The sequence below is a fragment of the Corythoichthys intestinalis genome, chromosome 12 (assembly GCF_030265065.1).
Source record: "Corythoichthys intestinalis isolate RoL2023-P3 chromosome 12, ASM3026506v1, whole genome shotgun sequence".
In the NCBI taxonomy this organism is placed as follows: Eukaryota; Metazoa; Chordata; class Actinopteri; order Syngnathiformes; family Syngnathidae; genus Corythoichthys; species Corythoichthys intestinalis.
This window is the reverse complement of record NC_080406.1, coordinates 53423079-53440421: the sequence shown is the minus strand read 5'-3', so window position 1 is coordinate 53440421 and position 17343 is coordinate 53423079. Positions and strand designations below refer to the sequence as shown.

Sequence of the window (17343 nt, the reverse complement as noted above, 5' to 3'; positions counted from 1 at the left end):
CCTTTCATTCTTTGGTCTCATCGGTGTCAGAGTTGTTTACGACTGTAGCAAGTGTTCCGCGGTCTGTGGCGGTGACGCGGGGGTTCACAAGAAGTCATAAACTTGGCTCATTTTAGATCACCGCCTTGCTTTCGTGAGGGTAATTATCGCAAATCGTGACGATGGATTTCCAGCCAACTGATTTTCAGTAGTTACGTGGCCCACAGGCTCAGCGACAGAAGACCGATTCTTGGTTCTCAGATGTTTAGTTTACACGCTCAAATGGATTGGTAGATTACATAGTTGCGCCCCTCCACTTACTTCTACACTTCCCTGTGAAGTCCCTGTTTAGATACACTGGGTTCAATGGACCTTATGCATGACAACACGTTAAACATATGCAGTGGAAAGGTCAGGTAGGGTAATGCTTTCCTCTCAATTTTTCAACCAACTGGGATGGCATCAGACTGAAAGATAAACCTTTGTTGTTAAATTTAGGATAATCAGGGGTTGTCCAAAAAGGTATATTTAATTGTTTGGTGCTACGAGATACTAGGTCATCACGGCATCTAAAAGATTCACGCTCCAACTTTGTTGACATAGCTAATATTCAAATATTCAGGGTTCAAGACTAACATTTTTTACTAGGAGCACAGTGGCCCCTAACTTAAAGTTTTAGGGGCGCATACTGTAAATCGACATGCAAAGTTTCCTTAATTTGTACTTTTTAACCGATAAATACTTCCATAATAAATTCATAAAACTACAAATTTATGAATAGATATTTAATTCTCTAACAGTTTTGACATCAACCAGTATAGTGCTTACAAATTAAAATGGGATTTTTTTTTCCATTTCTGTTGCTGTCACCTGGCACTACAACCAATCAGCAACGGATTTATTAATCGACAAATCAACTGCAAGGTAACTGGGCAACCCGGAAATGGACATGCACACGCACAAATGCAGAAATCGCACATCTTCCCTTTGGTCGGAGTTTTTAAGAACCCACATTTTCAATGCCCAAAATTTGCATGTGCGTGTGGATGATAGGCCAAACTGTATTAAAAGTTCTTCTCTTTGCCAAATACCCTGCTACGTGTAGAGATGGCCTTCGACACACTTTGAAAAATGTATCATACCTTTATCGCGCAAATGCCTGTTCAAAAAAATAAAAAAATCACACATCCAGAGATTGGACTACAGTGATCCCTTGTTTTTCGTGTTTAATGGGGACCAGAACCTGCGAGAAAAAAAAAAAAGCGAAATAGCACCCGCCCCAATTTTTTTTTTTTATGTGTGCTCGAAAGAATCACGATAATGTTGGTTACCAATAATTATCGGCCGATAATGGCAATTATGATGTCACACAGATAATCCAGATTAAAGAAAAAAATTCAACCGAGAATGCAATCCGATAACTGTATACTTGATTTAGCTGCCACATGTGCGAAACCGAAGCAGTTTTGGCCAATTCAGCACTGCCGCCTCCTCAACCCCTCTCCTCTCTAAACCCCTGAGGGAGGAGGGGTTGAGGAGGCGGAGTTACACAACAGAGGCACTGCAGTTGGAGATCATGTCATCAGCGTGGCTGGATTTATCCGTGTGTGAAAAAGAACGACGCTCTCGCCATCTGCAATACATGCACTGCAGAAGTTCCATGAAGCGTAAAAAAAGCGTCCTCATTCAAAACCAACCCGACAAGCCATTTAAAGCTGCATCACAAAGATTTTTGGAACGAATAAGAGGCTGCTGCTAGTGCGAATGCTTAGCTGTTGTAAACACACAAACACGAATCATTGCTACGGGGCTTGTGACGATGGACGCTGCAGCCTTCCCAGAGTCGGGTTGTTTAGGAATGCAGCCCAAAGCGGGTGGTAAACTCCATCTAAGGCTAAACACCGGCACGAGACTGATAGTCGGCAAGTAGCCGTCTTCCTACGGAGCCCGCCGCTCTGGCCGGTCTGGCAAACACCCCAGTTTCTCGAGCGTTGCCCCACGGCATGCGGGATGCTAGGCGTGCGCCTCTGTCCGGAGCAGAGTCAGGCCCCGAATACGCCGCGGCGAGCCGGCCGGAGCGGGCGGATATCCGGTACAAACGTAGCTGCCGCCGCCACTCTTCTCCGGTTCATCTCATCGAGCACCACGGCCAGACAAAAGGCCTGGCGCAGGTGCTAATTTGGTGGACGAACTGACTGAAGGGCACGGGCGGAAGGACAAGACGTTTTTTTGACAGAAATAACCCAAGAGCCAAAGCCCTGGATAAAAAAATAATGCAGTTTATAGAACCACCATTATTTGTGAAAAACATGCCAATCACATCAGTTTCATCACGGATATTTGGACAAGTGATGTCAAGTCAGCATGCTTATCATGACGGCACAGTGGTTAGATGATAATTTCAACATGCTCTAAACCACACTCACAAGAAGTCAGCCAGTAAAAATGCATTCAGTAGGCTGTAAACTTATGACGTCTTAATCAGATCATTCTTCTTAAATCTAGTCAAATAATTTCCCCCATCTTTATTTGAGTGTTAAAGACTAGTTAACAGATGAACGCGCCAGATTATTCCACTTACTTGAAGTATGTAAATATTGCCATTTCTTCTTATTAAGCCCATACATCTAAAAAAAAATTGTCATTTTTCACCTAAATCAAGAAAAAATTGCTTTTGAATAATTATTTGAACCATACCTATTCTTGATTAAAGAACATATCTGACAAACAAGTTTTTTTAGGATTAAGTATGATAATTTTTTGCTTAAAATAACGCTGTTAAGCTTATTTTCAGCTAGCTATTTTTCTTCAAGAAATCTGAGTGAAATATACTTGAAGTGCTGGCAGATATTTTCAATTACTTCCAATAGATTTACACTGAAAGCAAGGGAATTTAACTAGTTTTAAGGAGGTGTGTTTTTGCAGTGTAGTAATGTTATATGTTAGAAATGGCTTACTTTTAAAGGCATTTTTGTGCACCTTAGGTATTTACTCTGTAAGTAATTGTTGCTAAAGTTCATCATTACACAATGTCAGACAATCTGTCATTATTTAGATGTTGGAATTTACTACTTGTTCACATTTGATGTTGAAAAAAAAGAGTAATAAATTATATTTTTGCACAGTAATATTTTGTCTTGTGTATACTTAAAAATTGTACATAAATATTTTAATAGACTTATCGGCTTGACATTATCGGTTATCGGTTGGAACGAGGAGGAAATTATCGGCTATCGGTATCGGTTGAAAAATTATTATTATTATTATTATTATCGTGCCTCACTAGTGTGCTCAATAGATTTATTCAGATTTAGCATTGAAAAGAGTCACATATAAGACGTTTTTTCTTTTTTTTCCCTCCCAAAGTATAACTTGAAAAAAAAAAAAATAATATATATATATATATATATATATATATATATATATATATATATATATATATATTAATAAAGTGTTTTTAAGCACTTCAAATGTAATAATTATGAGTTAAGTGAGTTAAGTTTTAAACATGTCACTGTCCCACCGAATTATTTTTAAACAAGAATAAAGTAGTAGCAAAATGCTTGGCTTTATTAAATGCTTCATTGAGTGAGTGCACTAAAATCTGCTCAAGCTGCTCACTTACACACAATGAATTGCCACTGCAACGGTTTGACAAGTTAAACGATGATTGACGCATGCGGTGCTTTGAAGTTCGTGTCTCTGGCAACATCAAACCCAGGTGTGCAGGCCTAGTTGCCGCACACCCTTTCACACCGGTCTGCAGCTAGTGTGAAACAGCTTTAAATGAGAGCCCATTTTTTAAAATACTGCTTCAGACATTTCCCTTACTTGTTGTTAACTCAGATTAGGAGACCTACACTGAAGTCTCTACTTTCGTGTTCGGAAAACCAGGCGGAGCAACAATATTGTAACGTCGTAACGAATGCTGTTAAGACTTTCGTTGTTCCTTTTTCAGGATTTATTTAAATCACAACATGGCAACTGCTTGCAAAAGTGGGCAGCCGAGCATAATCTCCTTGTGCGTGTAGAAAGTGAAGCATTAAAGAAAAACCTGAAAACAATAGTGCTTACAAAACAGCTTCAGACAAGCTAGCTGCTAGCAACAGAACATAGACTCCTGAATTCACATTTTAGAATATGTGTTTTCTTTTGGTGCTCTCAGTCAGTTTCCTGATGCCCTAGTTTAAAGGAAAAGACTTTCTTTCTCGCTTGCCACAAGAGACAGCTCATTGAAAGTTGCGTACGGAGAGCTTTAACAGAACGGCTGTTGTGTATCATGTGAAGAAAACAGAAAAGGAGAGTAAAAATAGTAATAGACTTGCTATCTTACCTTAAAGTCACAAATGCAAGTCACCATGTTCCCAATTCTTAGGCACTCGCCGTCAAACTTGCATGTGTTGGTATCACACAAAAACAGGTCCGTGTCTCGGTCATCAAAACCTGGGAGGATAAAATTCCACAAAAAAACAAGTATGAAGCAAATTCCTTTTACTCTTCAACATTTTGTTGCTGGGATTACAGCATGGTTGATGTACAGTATGGAGCACCATTTGTCATTACAGAAGTGTATTGCTGACACGCCAAATGAGAAAAAGACAAGTTCAGCATAATGTTTTAACATGGTAAATCTCAGATTTTAATGTGATAAAGAGTGATTCTCACATTTTAACATAAAGAGCCACATTTTAAAAACAGTAAATTTTATAACAATGTCACCCCCTCTAGAGGTCGACCGATATAGGATTTTCAATTGCCGATGCAGATACTGATATCTAAAACAAAATTCAGCCGATTGCTGATATCCGAAGCCGATTTAGTAAGCCGATATTTGAGGTATTTTTTTTAAAGCACGTAGATTATGACAGGCAATTTCTTTTAAATATTGCTTCAACAGCTTCAAAATTTGCAATGATGACCTGAGACTTATCAGATTAAATCGATTTAGTGCTTCCAAACCAACAATACAGCGAGTTAAATTTAAAGTGTAAGGATTACTCAAATTCAGAAAACACCTTCAAAGGCTAAAGCAACATTGCATATTCTCTCATGCAAGAAAAATTCTTGCAATATTTACAAAACAGGCAAGCCTGAAATGACCTGTAGCAGCCAGGCTTCCAGCTTCTGCAGGGTCCTTCCGGGGTCCTACCGTCGGTTAGTGGCGGCCACATTTGCCCACAAAGATGCCTGATCAAAATCATTTTTTTATCTGCTTTTTTCTTGGTAATCTTGTTGGAAAAATTTCATATATCAGCCAGATATATCGGCCGGACGATGTATTGGTCGACCTCTATCCCTCTCTAGCTCATCAGTACATTAGTCATTCTGAGCAGAAGATCAATAATAAGATGCATAACTGAGGAGATGTTTGCATCGTTTGTGTTTGATCAACTGCTTATTGGAATGAATTGTTCACTATTGGCCTTGCTACTGCTGGCTGTGAAGTCAGTTAAGTGTAATGATACCATTAAACACTCACTCATATCTCAAAGATTTCCTCTTGAGTCAATTTACCTTCAACTGAAGACACCACTGTTTGTGACTTACGCCCACCTCTGCTGAAAACACCAAGCAACTACCGGCATTTAAAAACTGGTAAAATCCAAAGTCTTCACTTTGACCTGTTTTGTATATCTGGCTATAGATGGGTAATATTGGTCCAACAATTACAGTTATCCCTCGTTTTTCACGGTATATAGGGACCGGTACCTGCCGCGATAAGTGGAAAAACTGCAAAGTAGTGTTTGTGTTCAATGTATTTATTCAGATTTAGCATTGGAAAGAGATATACAGTATATATATAAGGCATGTTTTTCACTTTTATTCCCAAAGTATGATTTAAAAAAATAAATAAATAAATAAAAATTATGTATACATATATGTTTTAATAAATGGTTTTCAAGCACGTCAAATGTAATAATTATGATAATAACTTTTAAACATGTTACTGTCCCACCGAATTATTTTTAAACAAGAATAAAGCGGAAAAATGCTTGGCTTTATTAAATGCTTCATCCGAGAAGCTCATGCTGATCACTTAAACACAGTGAATTGCCACAGCAACTGTTGAACAAGTTAAACGATGATTGACACATGCGGTGCTTTGAAGTTCGCTTCTTTGGCAAAACATTAAACGTCTGTCAATCATCGTCAACTTTAATAAACAACTCCAGCGCACTCCCTGCCTGACCAACAAAGAGCAGGGAGAGAGGGAGAGTGAGACTACGGGATCAGCTCGGGTGAGAGCTCATCTGTATTTTTTTTTGTTTTTTAATTGGAAAAAAAAATCCGCGATGGACTGAGGGCACGAAGTTTGAAGTAGAGTGGGATCACTGTATACCCATCTAACAAACCAACATTGAGGGCACAGTTAAATACAGTGGTACCTTTACTTACGAAATTACTTGGTTCTGAAAGCAGTTTCGTGAACTGAAAATTCCATAGAGACGCATTTTCTATGGAAATCTCCTGATCCGTTCAAAGCCTTCCAAAATTTAGACATCTTTTCTTAAATCTTTTATTGAGTATAAAAATGCATCAAAACACGAGTTTTATTGCATTTTTATGCTTTATAAAAGACGAAAAATGAGAGTTGTGCATAGTGTTAAATAATAATAATATAAAATAGTAGAGAAGAAAAGTTAATACACTCATGTAAAGCTTTCGGAACACGAGGGGCGAATGAAGAGGACACTGGAATACACACATACAGTATATGTCCCTCTTAGCCAATTGGATCCCAGGATCCCGAGATGCTAGGCAATAGCCAATGGGAGAGCAGCTATGATCATGTTGCATTCAGTAAACTCTGGGAGCTGCGAGTCGCAGCCCATGCTGTATTTTTCCAGTTGAGGTGTGTCGTGACCTGAACATTCTGTATGTAGAGACGTTCGTAAGTAGAGGTACCACTGTATTAGTGAGGGCACATGAAAACTAGTCAAAATGTGGCTCAGCAAAATATCTTACCCTATTTTTCCAATTATTACGTATGTTAATTTGTGTTTGTATACAACAAGGCTCCTCCCAAGGCATAAGGTAGTTATGATGGGGAGTTTATGACATGACTCATATGTCACAAAAAATCTCCAAAGACTTAATCAAATCATCCAGTATCCAATCAAAGAGCAGCACAAGTCTGGTATTAGACAACCTGAATTGCACTCAGAGAGCTTCCATGACAATGCATGAATTATTGTTGAAGCACATGATAATGGCTACAATAGCTACAGGATATGAGGCACTGCCTATTTACAAAATCTCATAAGAAAATCCTTCTTCTAAAAAAGCCATGTCGTAATTACTTTTGCTTTTGAACTTCAAAACCAGATCCATTATCTATATACTCCATGTTTGTTTGATTAATATTCACCCGATGATAACCTAAAGGGATTTTAGCAATTCTCTTGAGATGCTGCGTGTAGTCCCTGTAGAAAGAGATGAAACCGTGTTTGTTTGCGCTGGGCTTTTTTGGGGGGAGATATCATTGAAATAAACTCGCACTGTGGGAATGTTGTCTGCGGGTTTCAATTAAACGACAAGACTGCTTGAGTTTATGAACATGTTTGGCTTCTTTAAAGTCTGTTGTGAAAAAACGTTACACATTTGTCAGCTGCAGTCGATGTATTTTGAATCATCTGACGTTCAACTTGCACAAAAATGTAAATATCAATTTATAAGTAATGCAAATCTAACAAGGTAAACAATAAAGGCATGGACATATACTACTAATACATTAATTCATTTGCTCCCAAAAACGTATAAATGCGTTCTATTTTTAATTGTTTCAGTGTCCAAAAGATTTATTTATACTGTACGTCTTTTACGGGTTTTTTTTTTTCAAAAGAGACATCTCTGGGTTGTGATTCAATTTATCTCGAAAGCACAAAGCTGAAAATTGTTACTTTGCGATCAAAAGCTCTTTTTGTCTTGTTGTTTACATTATTTTGTAGAACAAAAACATTATTCAGATGTTTGGGATGTCACAAAAGCGAAAAATGGCTGCGTTAAAGTCAAAGTTATGTTTGAAATGTATGCTCTTTCAAAAAGCTCAATTTCTCTGTTTTTTCATCAAAAATTGGAAAATTGCTCAAACTAAACTATTTTCTAATGCTGATTTCTAAAGAATGGAAAAAGATATGAACTTACTTTTTTCTGCTGAAAGAAGAGAGTGTAATCTTTCTTTTGGTGGGTTCCATGTTTATATAGCAATAGAACAGAATTTTCTGTGGGCCTTGCAAAATCAGTCAAAATCCAGTAAAACGGCCTGGAGCAAGGGCCTTGCTCCAGTGAAAATGGCTGGGAGTGAATGAGATAATTAATGTACAACATAAAGTAGTTCAAATTAGACTTCGACCGATGTATCGGCTGGCCAGTATATCGGGCCGATATATGGACTTTTTTCCAATATCGTCCATCGGCCGATTAACAGAAAAAAATAAGCCGGTATAAAAGGATTTTGATCAGGCATCTGTGTGGGCAACTGTGGTCGCTGCTAACTGACATTAGGACCTCGGAAGGACTCTGCAGCAGTTTGAAGGCAGGCTGCTATAGGAAGCTTCAAGCTTGCCTGTTTTGTAAATATTGTAAGATTTTTTTGTATCTTGCATTATAGAGGTGGGAATATTTAGGCACCTAACGATTCAATTACGATTCAGAGGCTTCCATTCGATTATTAATCGAATATTGATGCACAAGTCCCCATTCTGTATCAGCAGCTTTAAACTACATTCAATTAATTTAATGTTTTGAATCAACCATTAAAGTTGTTAACATTTCTCCCGTTATTCCATAATTTCCATTTTGTCTACTTTCGACGTGTGAAACTTTTAAAACTGTTTTAAAGATAGATTCAAGTTAAGAATTTGCCGATTTAGGAGGATTTCGAATAAAAAGTTAATTAGGTTCGCTTGGAAGTTTTGCTACAACAGCCTACCAGGGAAGTCTGCTGCTTTAAGATGGCGACTGTTTACTAACACCGCATGTCTGTCATTTTGCATCTAGTTTTCTATACATGTGTTGCTAACGCTGCCGAGTCTGTCATTTCGCATCTAGTTCTTTATACATGTGATATCTACCGTAGCATTATGTGGACTTAGTTTGTAGCGGCTTTCGGCAACAGTCCGGTATTATTGTTTTTTTTTATCTAGTGGCATGAGTTGAGCCAGAGCCTTGAATTGAGCATTGTCATTACCCTGGTAATGACAAGCATGATGTTTACTCTCAGTCCTTTCCTCTTTGCGTCCTGAAGGCAAGGCAAATTTATTTATATAGCATAATTCAACACAAGGCAATTCAAAGTGCTTTACATCACATAAAGATCATAAAAATCACATTTAAATCAATACAACGTAAAATCCAAGACAATCAAAATAGGAAATAAAATTATACATAAAAATCGCATTTAATCACAAACAGAATAAAATAAATAAATAAAAATAAAACAAAAACTGCTACTAATAATAATTGAAATCAGCAATGGAGATAAGCACAAGAGGAATAGAAAGCAAGTACATTGAAATATATAGACAGATATGCGGTGCTAAACAAAAGCGTTTTTAGCCCTGATTTAAAGGAGCTAACAGTTTGAGCATACTTCAGATGTTCAGGTAACTTGTTCCAGAGGTGAGGAGCATAATAACTAAATGCTGCCTCACCCTGCTTGGTTCTTGTTCTTGGAACATGCAGGAGACCGGTTCCAGATGAACTAACAAATCAAGCAAGTATTTTGGTCCAAGGCCATTAAGTGTTTTGTAGACGAGCAGTTATATTTTATAGTCTATCCTTTGACTCACTGGAAGCCAGTGTAGCGATTTAATAACCGGTGCAATGTGGTCCAGCTTCCTTGTATTTGTGAGGACTCTGGCTGCAGCATTCTGTACTAGCTGCAGCTTCCTGACTGATTTTTTATCAAGACACGTAAATATACCGTTGCAATAGTCCAATCTGCTGAAAATGAATGCATGCATAAGTTTTTCCATGTCTTGTTGAGTCAGAAGCCCCTTAATTCTGAAGCATGCTGACTGTGTTTTAGTTCCGCTATACTTGACATATTTCATAAATCGGAATTTGGATGTTTGTGAATCGTTCTCGAATCTTCCACGGCCGAATCGCGAATAATCTAAGAATCCGAAATTTCGCACACCTCTATTGCATTAGAGAATATGCTATATTGCTTTAGCCCAGGGGTCGGGAACCTTTTTGGCTGAGAGAGCCGTGAACACCACATATTTTTAAATGTAATTCTGTGAGAGCCATACAATATATTTAAAACAAAACACAATTAATATGTGCATTTTATGTAATTTTAACACTTTTAAAGAACAGTAACTTTCTGAATTCTTTTTTAATAACTTATACAAATAATAATAATTTAAATTATTAGATAATAAATAATAATTAAATAATATTAAAATAGTTACTTTAATATTTTGTTGTCTCCACAGTTAGGTTCCCCCTTTGTTTAAAATGCTTCATTTTATTTTGTTGTGGAAAATATACACGCAAGTTTCAGCCTGAAAAGACTGGTGTACTTCTGGTTTGAAACCAATAAGGGGCAGCGTTCGCTTCTTGGCGTGCATGGGTAATAAATTCCGCATTTTAGAGTGAATAAGAAATGAGCCGTTTTTGCAGCAATGCGAGACTTATAAACTAGTATTTTTTTTCTTGTTTCAGGTGAGAAAAAGAGTATAATTTGACTGTGTATATTAGCTGATTGCTTTATTTCAGTACGATTTTGACGTGTACCGTGTGTTAATATAGTTCAGAAATATGTTCATCGTTAAGTATGTTTATGTATGACTGCAGATGTGTTCGTAATGGCGAGCGGACGACGAGTGAATGCTAGTAGTGTCTACAATGCAGAAGTTAAATGTTTTGTCACATAAACTTGTATTTGTTTATTATATAAGAATTCGCATTTTAGAGCGAATAAGAAATTAGCCTTCTGTGTGTTAAGGCAGGCTAGGCGAAGGCGATGCGGACCAAAGTGCGACCCGGAAGCTGAAGTAGAGTGAAATGGTATTTATTAAAGACATGCAAGGTGTGGAGTGGCTGGAAGGGTTGATGATCCAGGTTGTGACTGTGGCAGGCGGCGTTGTTCTGTCAGGAGGCCTGGCTGGGTGAGTGTCCAATGGTGACTGGCAGAATCATCTGGCACCTGCTTGCTGCCCGGGCCGCTCCTTATAAGCAGTGTTGATTAATGATGAGCTGCAGGTGCACTCCGAGGTGAGCCAGGTTAAAGCTGATACCATTATTCAAAACAGGAAGTGTCATAACAATAAAAGCCAGCAGAGGGGAGTGTGGGCAAGGACCACCACACTGTGTGCAGCAATGCGAGATGGACGTTGTTTTTTTTTTTTTTTCTTTTTTTCAGGTGTACAAGAAAAATGAAAATAAAACAAAAATGTGTAGCAACAGACTGAAGCACTTAATCTCTGTCTGCACCACGCTAAAGATGCATTTCTATTATTTCAACTGAATGCCACTCGCATCATCAGACTTTTCAGACGTTCTCCTCTGCCACACCTGTCTTGAATGTCGCCTGATCACTGGATTAGCAATGGAAAACGTGAGCGCTCCTTACTGGTTGTCCTTTTAACGCTTGCCTTGTGGCACTGAAGCAAGGTTTTCCTCGAGGTCCGAACGCCCTTCCCATTACATAACGAACCTTTTTTTTTTTTTTTTTCTAATAATTGAAGATTTGTCTGCGAGCCAGATGCAGCCGTCAAAAGAGCCATATCTGGTCCGCGAGCCATAGGTTCCCGGCCCCTGCTTTAGCCTTTTAAGGAATTGACTGAGTGAGCCTTACACTCTAAATGTAACTCGTAGCATTAGTGTAGCATTCGCGTTAGCATAAGCTTTAGCATGGCGCGCATCCTTTTCAACTTTCACTCTCATTTCATTACATCTGGTTGTGACATCCTTGTGGGTTCAATTTTGAAAGTAATGTATCTTCTTGATGAGTTAGTATAATCATAAAAAGAAGTGCTGCGCTCGTTGGTTTGGTAGCACTGGACTGAATGAATCCTTTAAGTCTTACAGTAAGTCATCATTGTAAACTGAAGCTGTTCAAGCAATTTTTTTCAAATGGTTACGTGCTTTATAAAAACGTGTATCAGCTTCCAAAATCAGCTTTGGATATCGGCAGTTGGCTGAATTTGTTTTTTTTAAGATATCAACACTGGCTTTGGAAAATCCCATTTTGGTTTATCTCTACTTAAAATATTCATGTCACATGCTTTTAACACATTTAAGATCATTAAAACACATTCTTAAAGTAATTTAAACATGTTTGAACAATCAAAACAATTGCAAGCATAAAATGTTTTGAATGAACTGTATGCACGTTAATACACTTAAATCACGTAAATCACCCCTCCCCTTCATCAGCATGGGCAACAGTGATCGAGCTTGTGGTACATAAAATTGCAACTCTCTTTCTTTTGGATTCATAGAAACATTAATTGAATTCAATCATTTAGTTTATCTGAAAATTACATTGCAAGCTGAAAGAATGTGGTGCAATTCATGGTTTGTCTCCATATGAGATACAGTGGCACCTCTACTTACGAAATTAACTGGTTCTGGAAGGAATTTCATAATTTGACAATTCTGTAAGTCGGGACGCGTTTTCCATGTAAATGCCCAGATCCTTTCCAAGCCCCCCAAAATTAAGACATAACTCTTTTATAATGCATAAAAATGCATCAAAATGTGTGATAAATACATGTTACAATTAGATTATTGCACAATAATCATAAAATCAGAGTTGTGCATAACAGAAAAAAAAATAGAGTAAAGAATAAAAGTTAATACAGTCATTTACAGCTGTCGGAACATGAAGGGCGAATGACGAGAATGCTGGGATACACACATACACATACAGTAGAGGTCTTTCTTATCTAACTGGATGCCAGGAATTCTAGGCAATATCTAATGGCAGAGCAGCTATAAGTATATTACTTTCAGTAAACTCTGGGAGCTGCGAGTACAAGAGGCAAGATTTTACCGTTGAGGCGTGTCTTCACCTGAAAATTCTTTACGTAGAGACGTTCGTAAGAAGAAGTACCACTGTATTTGGGCCCACTGTCCCAATTTTATAAAACTGTATCTTAGCCTACTGCTCTAATTTTACTTCAAATTATATCCCAAACATACGTATATAACGCCACACTCTAAGATTCATTAGTGCAACTGCTTGTCATCTTCCCCAGCTCACAGGAGCCATTTGACAAGTAATATGGTGATATGCCATTTTCTTTTAATAGATTTCTTTGGACAATAGATATTAAGGGTCCTCCGTGCCTCTTTCTACAATAACCACAGCTCACACCACTTCAAAAAAAAAAAAAAAAGCCTCCTACTCATGACAACCAAGCAGTCATAAACGCACAGCGGGTTAGACCGATGGTGAAATCAACCTGCAATTTGCCAAGGCCATAAATGACCATAAAGTGCGATCTCTCTGAGCAAATATACAGTCGCTGAGTCGAGAGCGTAGACATAAGAGGTGCTTGGAGTGTCTGGGATGAGACAAAGCTCTCAGCTCATAGAGAACCAGAGGAGGTAATCTTAACAGTGGACATCATCTGTCTACTTTTTTAAGGGCCATCGACTGATTAGCTGTAGGAAAATGTAACTAACCTATTCCACAGGCAAGACTTCAGCAATAACAGCAAGTCAAACCTAATTTTTACTCCAACATATGTGAATGATATTCTTAGGCTTAAATTAAAAATAAACATCTCATTAATTCACAGGTAACATTTCTATACAGTTTATGCTTGTGTTTTTTTTGTGTTGTAAAGTATGGAATTTTATAATGCAACAGCTAAAGCTATGAAACATTTTTTTTCATTGTCTGTCATAGTGGAGTGGATTTCTACACATCACAGGTGACATCAGACCAGGGGTTGATAACCCTTAACACTCAAAGAGCCATTTCCACCGTTTCCACAGAAAAGACAACACTGGGAGCCGCACACACATTTTGATAATCTGAAATGAAAGTGTTAGTTCTTATACCTGAGGTAAAGAAACCTTTTAATGGAGTGAGTAAAAAAAAATCTACATTTGAAAATGTGATTTTGTGTGTAAATACCCAGTATGTTGTGGTGCTCGCTCACCAGATTAATGATAGGAATTTAGCTTCCCTTCAGTAAGCGGCACAAGCCAGGATGACTTTTAATATACCTTTATTAACAGAACACTCACACATTTCATGAATTCCCCAATGGATATATCGCAAAGCCTCACCTCTTTGTAAAACTCGGTCAACCCAAGGTTTTGTCAAATTCTCTCAATGACAGTGACTGAGTGAATGAAAGATTTATGGATGAGGGCAGGAGTTCAAATTTCTGAATTTGCACCACCACAGCTGGCAATAGACCTGTTTTTTTTTATGAAATGTCTGTTTCTTTTAAATAAATTCCGTCTAGAAGCAGACAGAGAGGGTTGCAGTATGCAGTGGAGCAGTATGTCCATGGTATTAAACAGGGTCGTGCAGAGACCGATGGAGGGGCAGATGCTCATAGATCAAAAAGGGCACATGAATAAAAATTGAATACACCTTACAACAGCATAACTTCCAGTTTAACTAGTTTTACAGTAAAATTTGCGGTGACTGTAACAGACTTTAATTGGGAGGGAGGAACAGCGAAAAGAAATCAACACTGTCATCAACACTTTTTGGCTGTGACTCAGTCAGTCTTTGCCTCTTTTCTTCCTTCAACCTCTATATCAAAACTTCAACTTGTTCATCTGAGTACAAACCAAATCAATCACTGTTCACTGAGCCACCATCAGCACAGTTTTTTCAAAATTTATTTAATTATTAGAGTACTTAAAGATGTGTACCTTTCTAGATAATGTTGTGAAGAGAACGGACAAATATGGTTGCCTATAAAGAGTAGAGACACACGGGTCAAAAAAGCCTTGGGGCAGAGGGTAATTCATTATTAAAGTAGAAAACTATATAAGAGAAAATTACATTTTTTTTTTTTTTTTTTTTTAAATCCCCACAATAAACCTGGTGTAAGAATTTTCACTACAGTATTTGCTCGAATACGGTTTAATAGGGTAACACCCTTTGTTTTCAACCACCAGATGTCCTAAGACTCCTCACCACACACCCAGGTCACAGATGAACAGCGTGCGGTGTTGGGGTTACGCTCCGGCTTAGCGCCACACGTTTTCGGGGCCAGCACACACATACGCACAGTAAAAAAAAAAAGCCCAGTCAAAAAGGGCACTTTGAGCATGTAGGGGCAAAGGGGTAGGTGCTCAAGCACCCGCCCCCTCCCGCCGCAGGTGCCTGTTATTAACCTTTACAGAGTGTAGACCATTATTACAATCGAGGCAAATTGCTACCACCCACAACTTAAAAGCAAGAAACCTCACAGGCCAAATATCTATCTAGCTATAACGTTAGCTACTCAGTTACGTGATGTCATGTCTTTTGTCTAAAACATTTGTGGCAACGAATAAGCAGTCTTTTACATTCATTTGGATTCTGAATATTAACCAGAGTTGCTAAATAAATAACTTACATCATAAACGTACATGTGCAACATGAATACGACATAAATAAATGCTCAAGGTTGAGAGAGCATTCAAGTTGACCGCAGCCAAATGCTAGGTGTGTGCATGAGAACTTTCCTTCGTGTGCGTCCGTAAGCAAATGTAAGTCCTTGTTTTATAGACAGTTTGTGGTGTTTACTTTGGACTTTCATTGCTGGGTCTTGACAGCTTAGATTAGTTATTTGGGGTGGGACGATCCGCTTTTGTCACGATCCGATCCGTATCCTGATACCTGTGTGGCGATACGTATTGCGATACTTCAACTATGGCAACATATGACCTTTTAAAGTTTATAAAAACACAGGGGCATGTATCTCCGTTTTAACTAGATGCCATTTGACATTTATTCCTTTTTTTACACAGAAAAGTGTATTAACTGTTGCAGCAACTGCTCCAGTGCAAAATAGAACATACATTATTTAAAACACTTTTTAACACGTTATTTATACCGAGTCACGATACGATATTGAAAAAAAACACACAAAAAAAACAGTTTTACTGTTAGGTTAGGTTACTGTCCCACTGAATTATTTCTAAACAAGAATAACGTAGAAAAATACTTGTTTATATTAAATGCTTCATTGAGTCAGTCCACTCAAATCCGCTCAAACTGCTGAGAACACTTAAACACACACACAATGAATTGCCACTCACACCACCGCAATTGTTTAATAAACAACCTCAATGATGCAGCGTCTTTCAAGTATAGCTCTCCCAGGCTTCTCTGGCAACCTCAAAGCCTCAACTGCTATCACTCATAGTTAACTTTAACAAGCAATCTTGAGCGCACTGCTGACCAAGAAAAGCTGCAGGCCGGAGAGTGATTGGACTGGTGTTCGGCCATTCCTTACTACGCGGCGAAACGTGCTACACAATGCTCAGCGCAATTGCGCAAACATCCATACGCATGCGCACATCGGTTAGAAGCGGCGAGTACTCACTATTTTTGTTTTTATTTAGTTTTTTTAGTACCTTTTCATTGCCTCAAAAATACTTTTTTCATGTATTACCCTATCCTACATTTAACCATTGTGTTTTTTTGTGTTCGCTTTGAAGCAGTTGACCACATTAGTCACGTAGCATATTTAAACCGTCCTTATTTGATATAGCTACATTTAAGTATTTTCTTAAGGCATTATTTTAGTACGTTCCGCCCGTATGCATTCAAACAAGACAAGTTTAGAGCGCACGGTAGTACTTTGGGTGTCAAATTCGACTCATACGTATGACTCATTCGACTCATGACGCTTCGCCGATGTAGCAGATTTTGGCAGAACACCGGCACATCTCTCTTTGTTGGCTTGTGGCCGGTGCTGCGTTGGCGCAGCACAATAGTCCAAAGTACTGATACTCATAAAAAAGTATCGATACACGGATTGTGACATAAAGGATCACGATATATCGCCAGATTATATTTTTTTCCTAGCTATATTAATTATATTTTATTTGTTTAATAACAGGCTAGTAAACAAGTAGGCAGTCAAATCTAAGCAAACTAACGTTAATAGTTAAGTCTACATTTTTACTACATTGTAACAAATTAGTGCTTATCAAGTTGCTTATCAAAGTCCTAAATGATATTCGTCGGAATACCGATGCAGGCAAATCATCTGTTCTACTACTATTGGATCTCAGCGCCGCATTTGACACGGTTGATCACAACATACTACTCAGCAGATTGGAACAGTGGGTAGGGCTTACTGACACTATTCTTCAGTGGTTCACATCCTATTTACATGATAGGGATTTCTTTGTGTCAATCAGAAACTATCAGTCAGAACGAACCAA

General features: G+C 38.1%; 1 protein-coding gene across 1 annotated transcript in view; it reads right to left on the bottom strand.

The window, feature by feature from the left end:
• tmeff2a (transmembrane protein with EGF-like and two follistatin-like domains 2a) overlaps positions 1–17343 on the bottom strand; it is a 315395-nt gene that overhangs the window by 259246 nt on the left and 38806 nt on the right. Inside the window, exon 2 of the mRNA XM_057852648.1 lies at positions 4313–4422. Within this exon, the coding sequence (XP_057708631.1) occupies positions 4313–4422 (110 nt within the window). The remainder of the gene's footprint in view (positions 1–4312; positions 4423–17343) is intronic.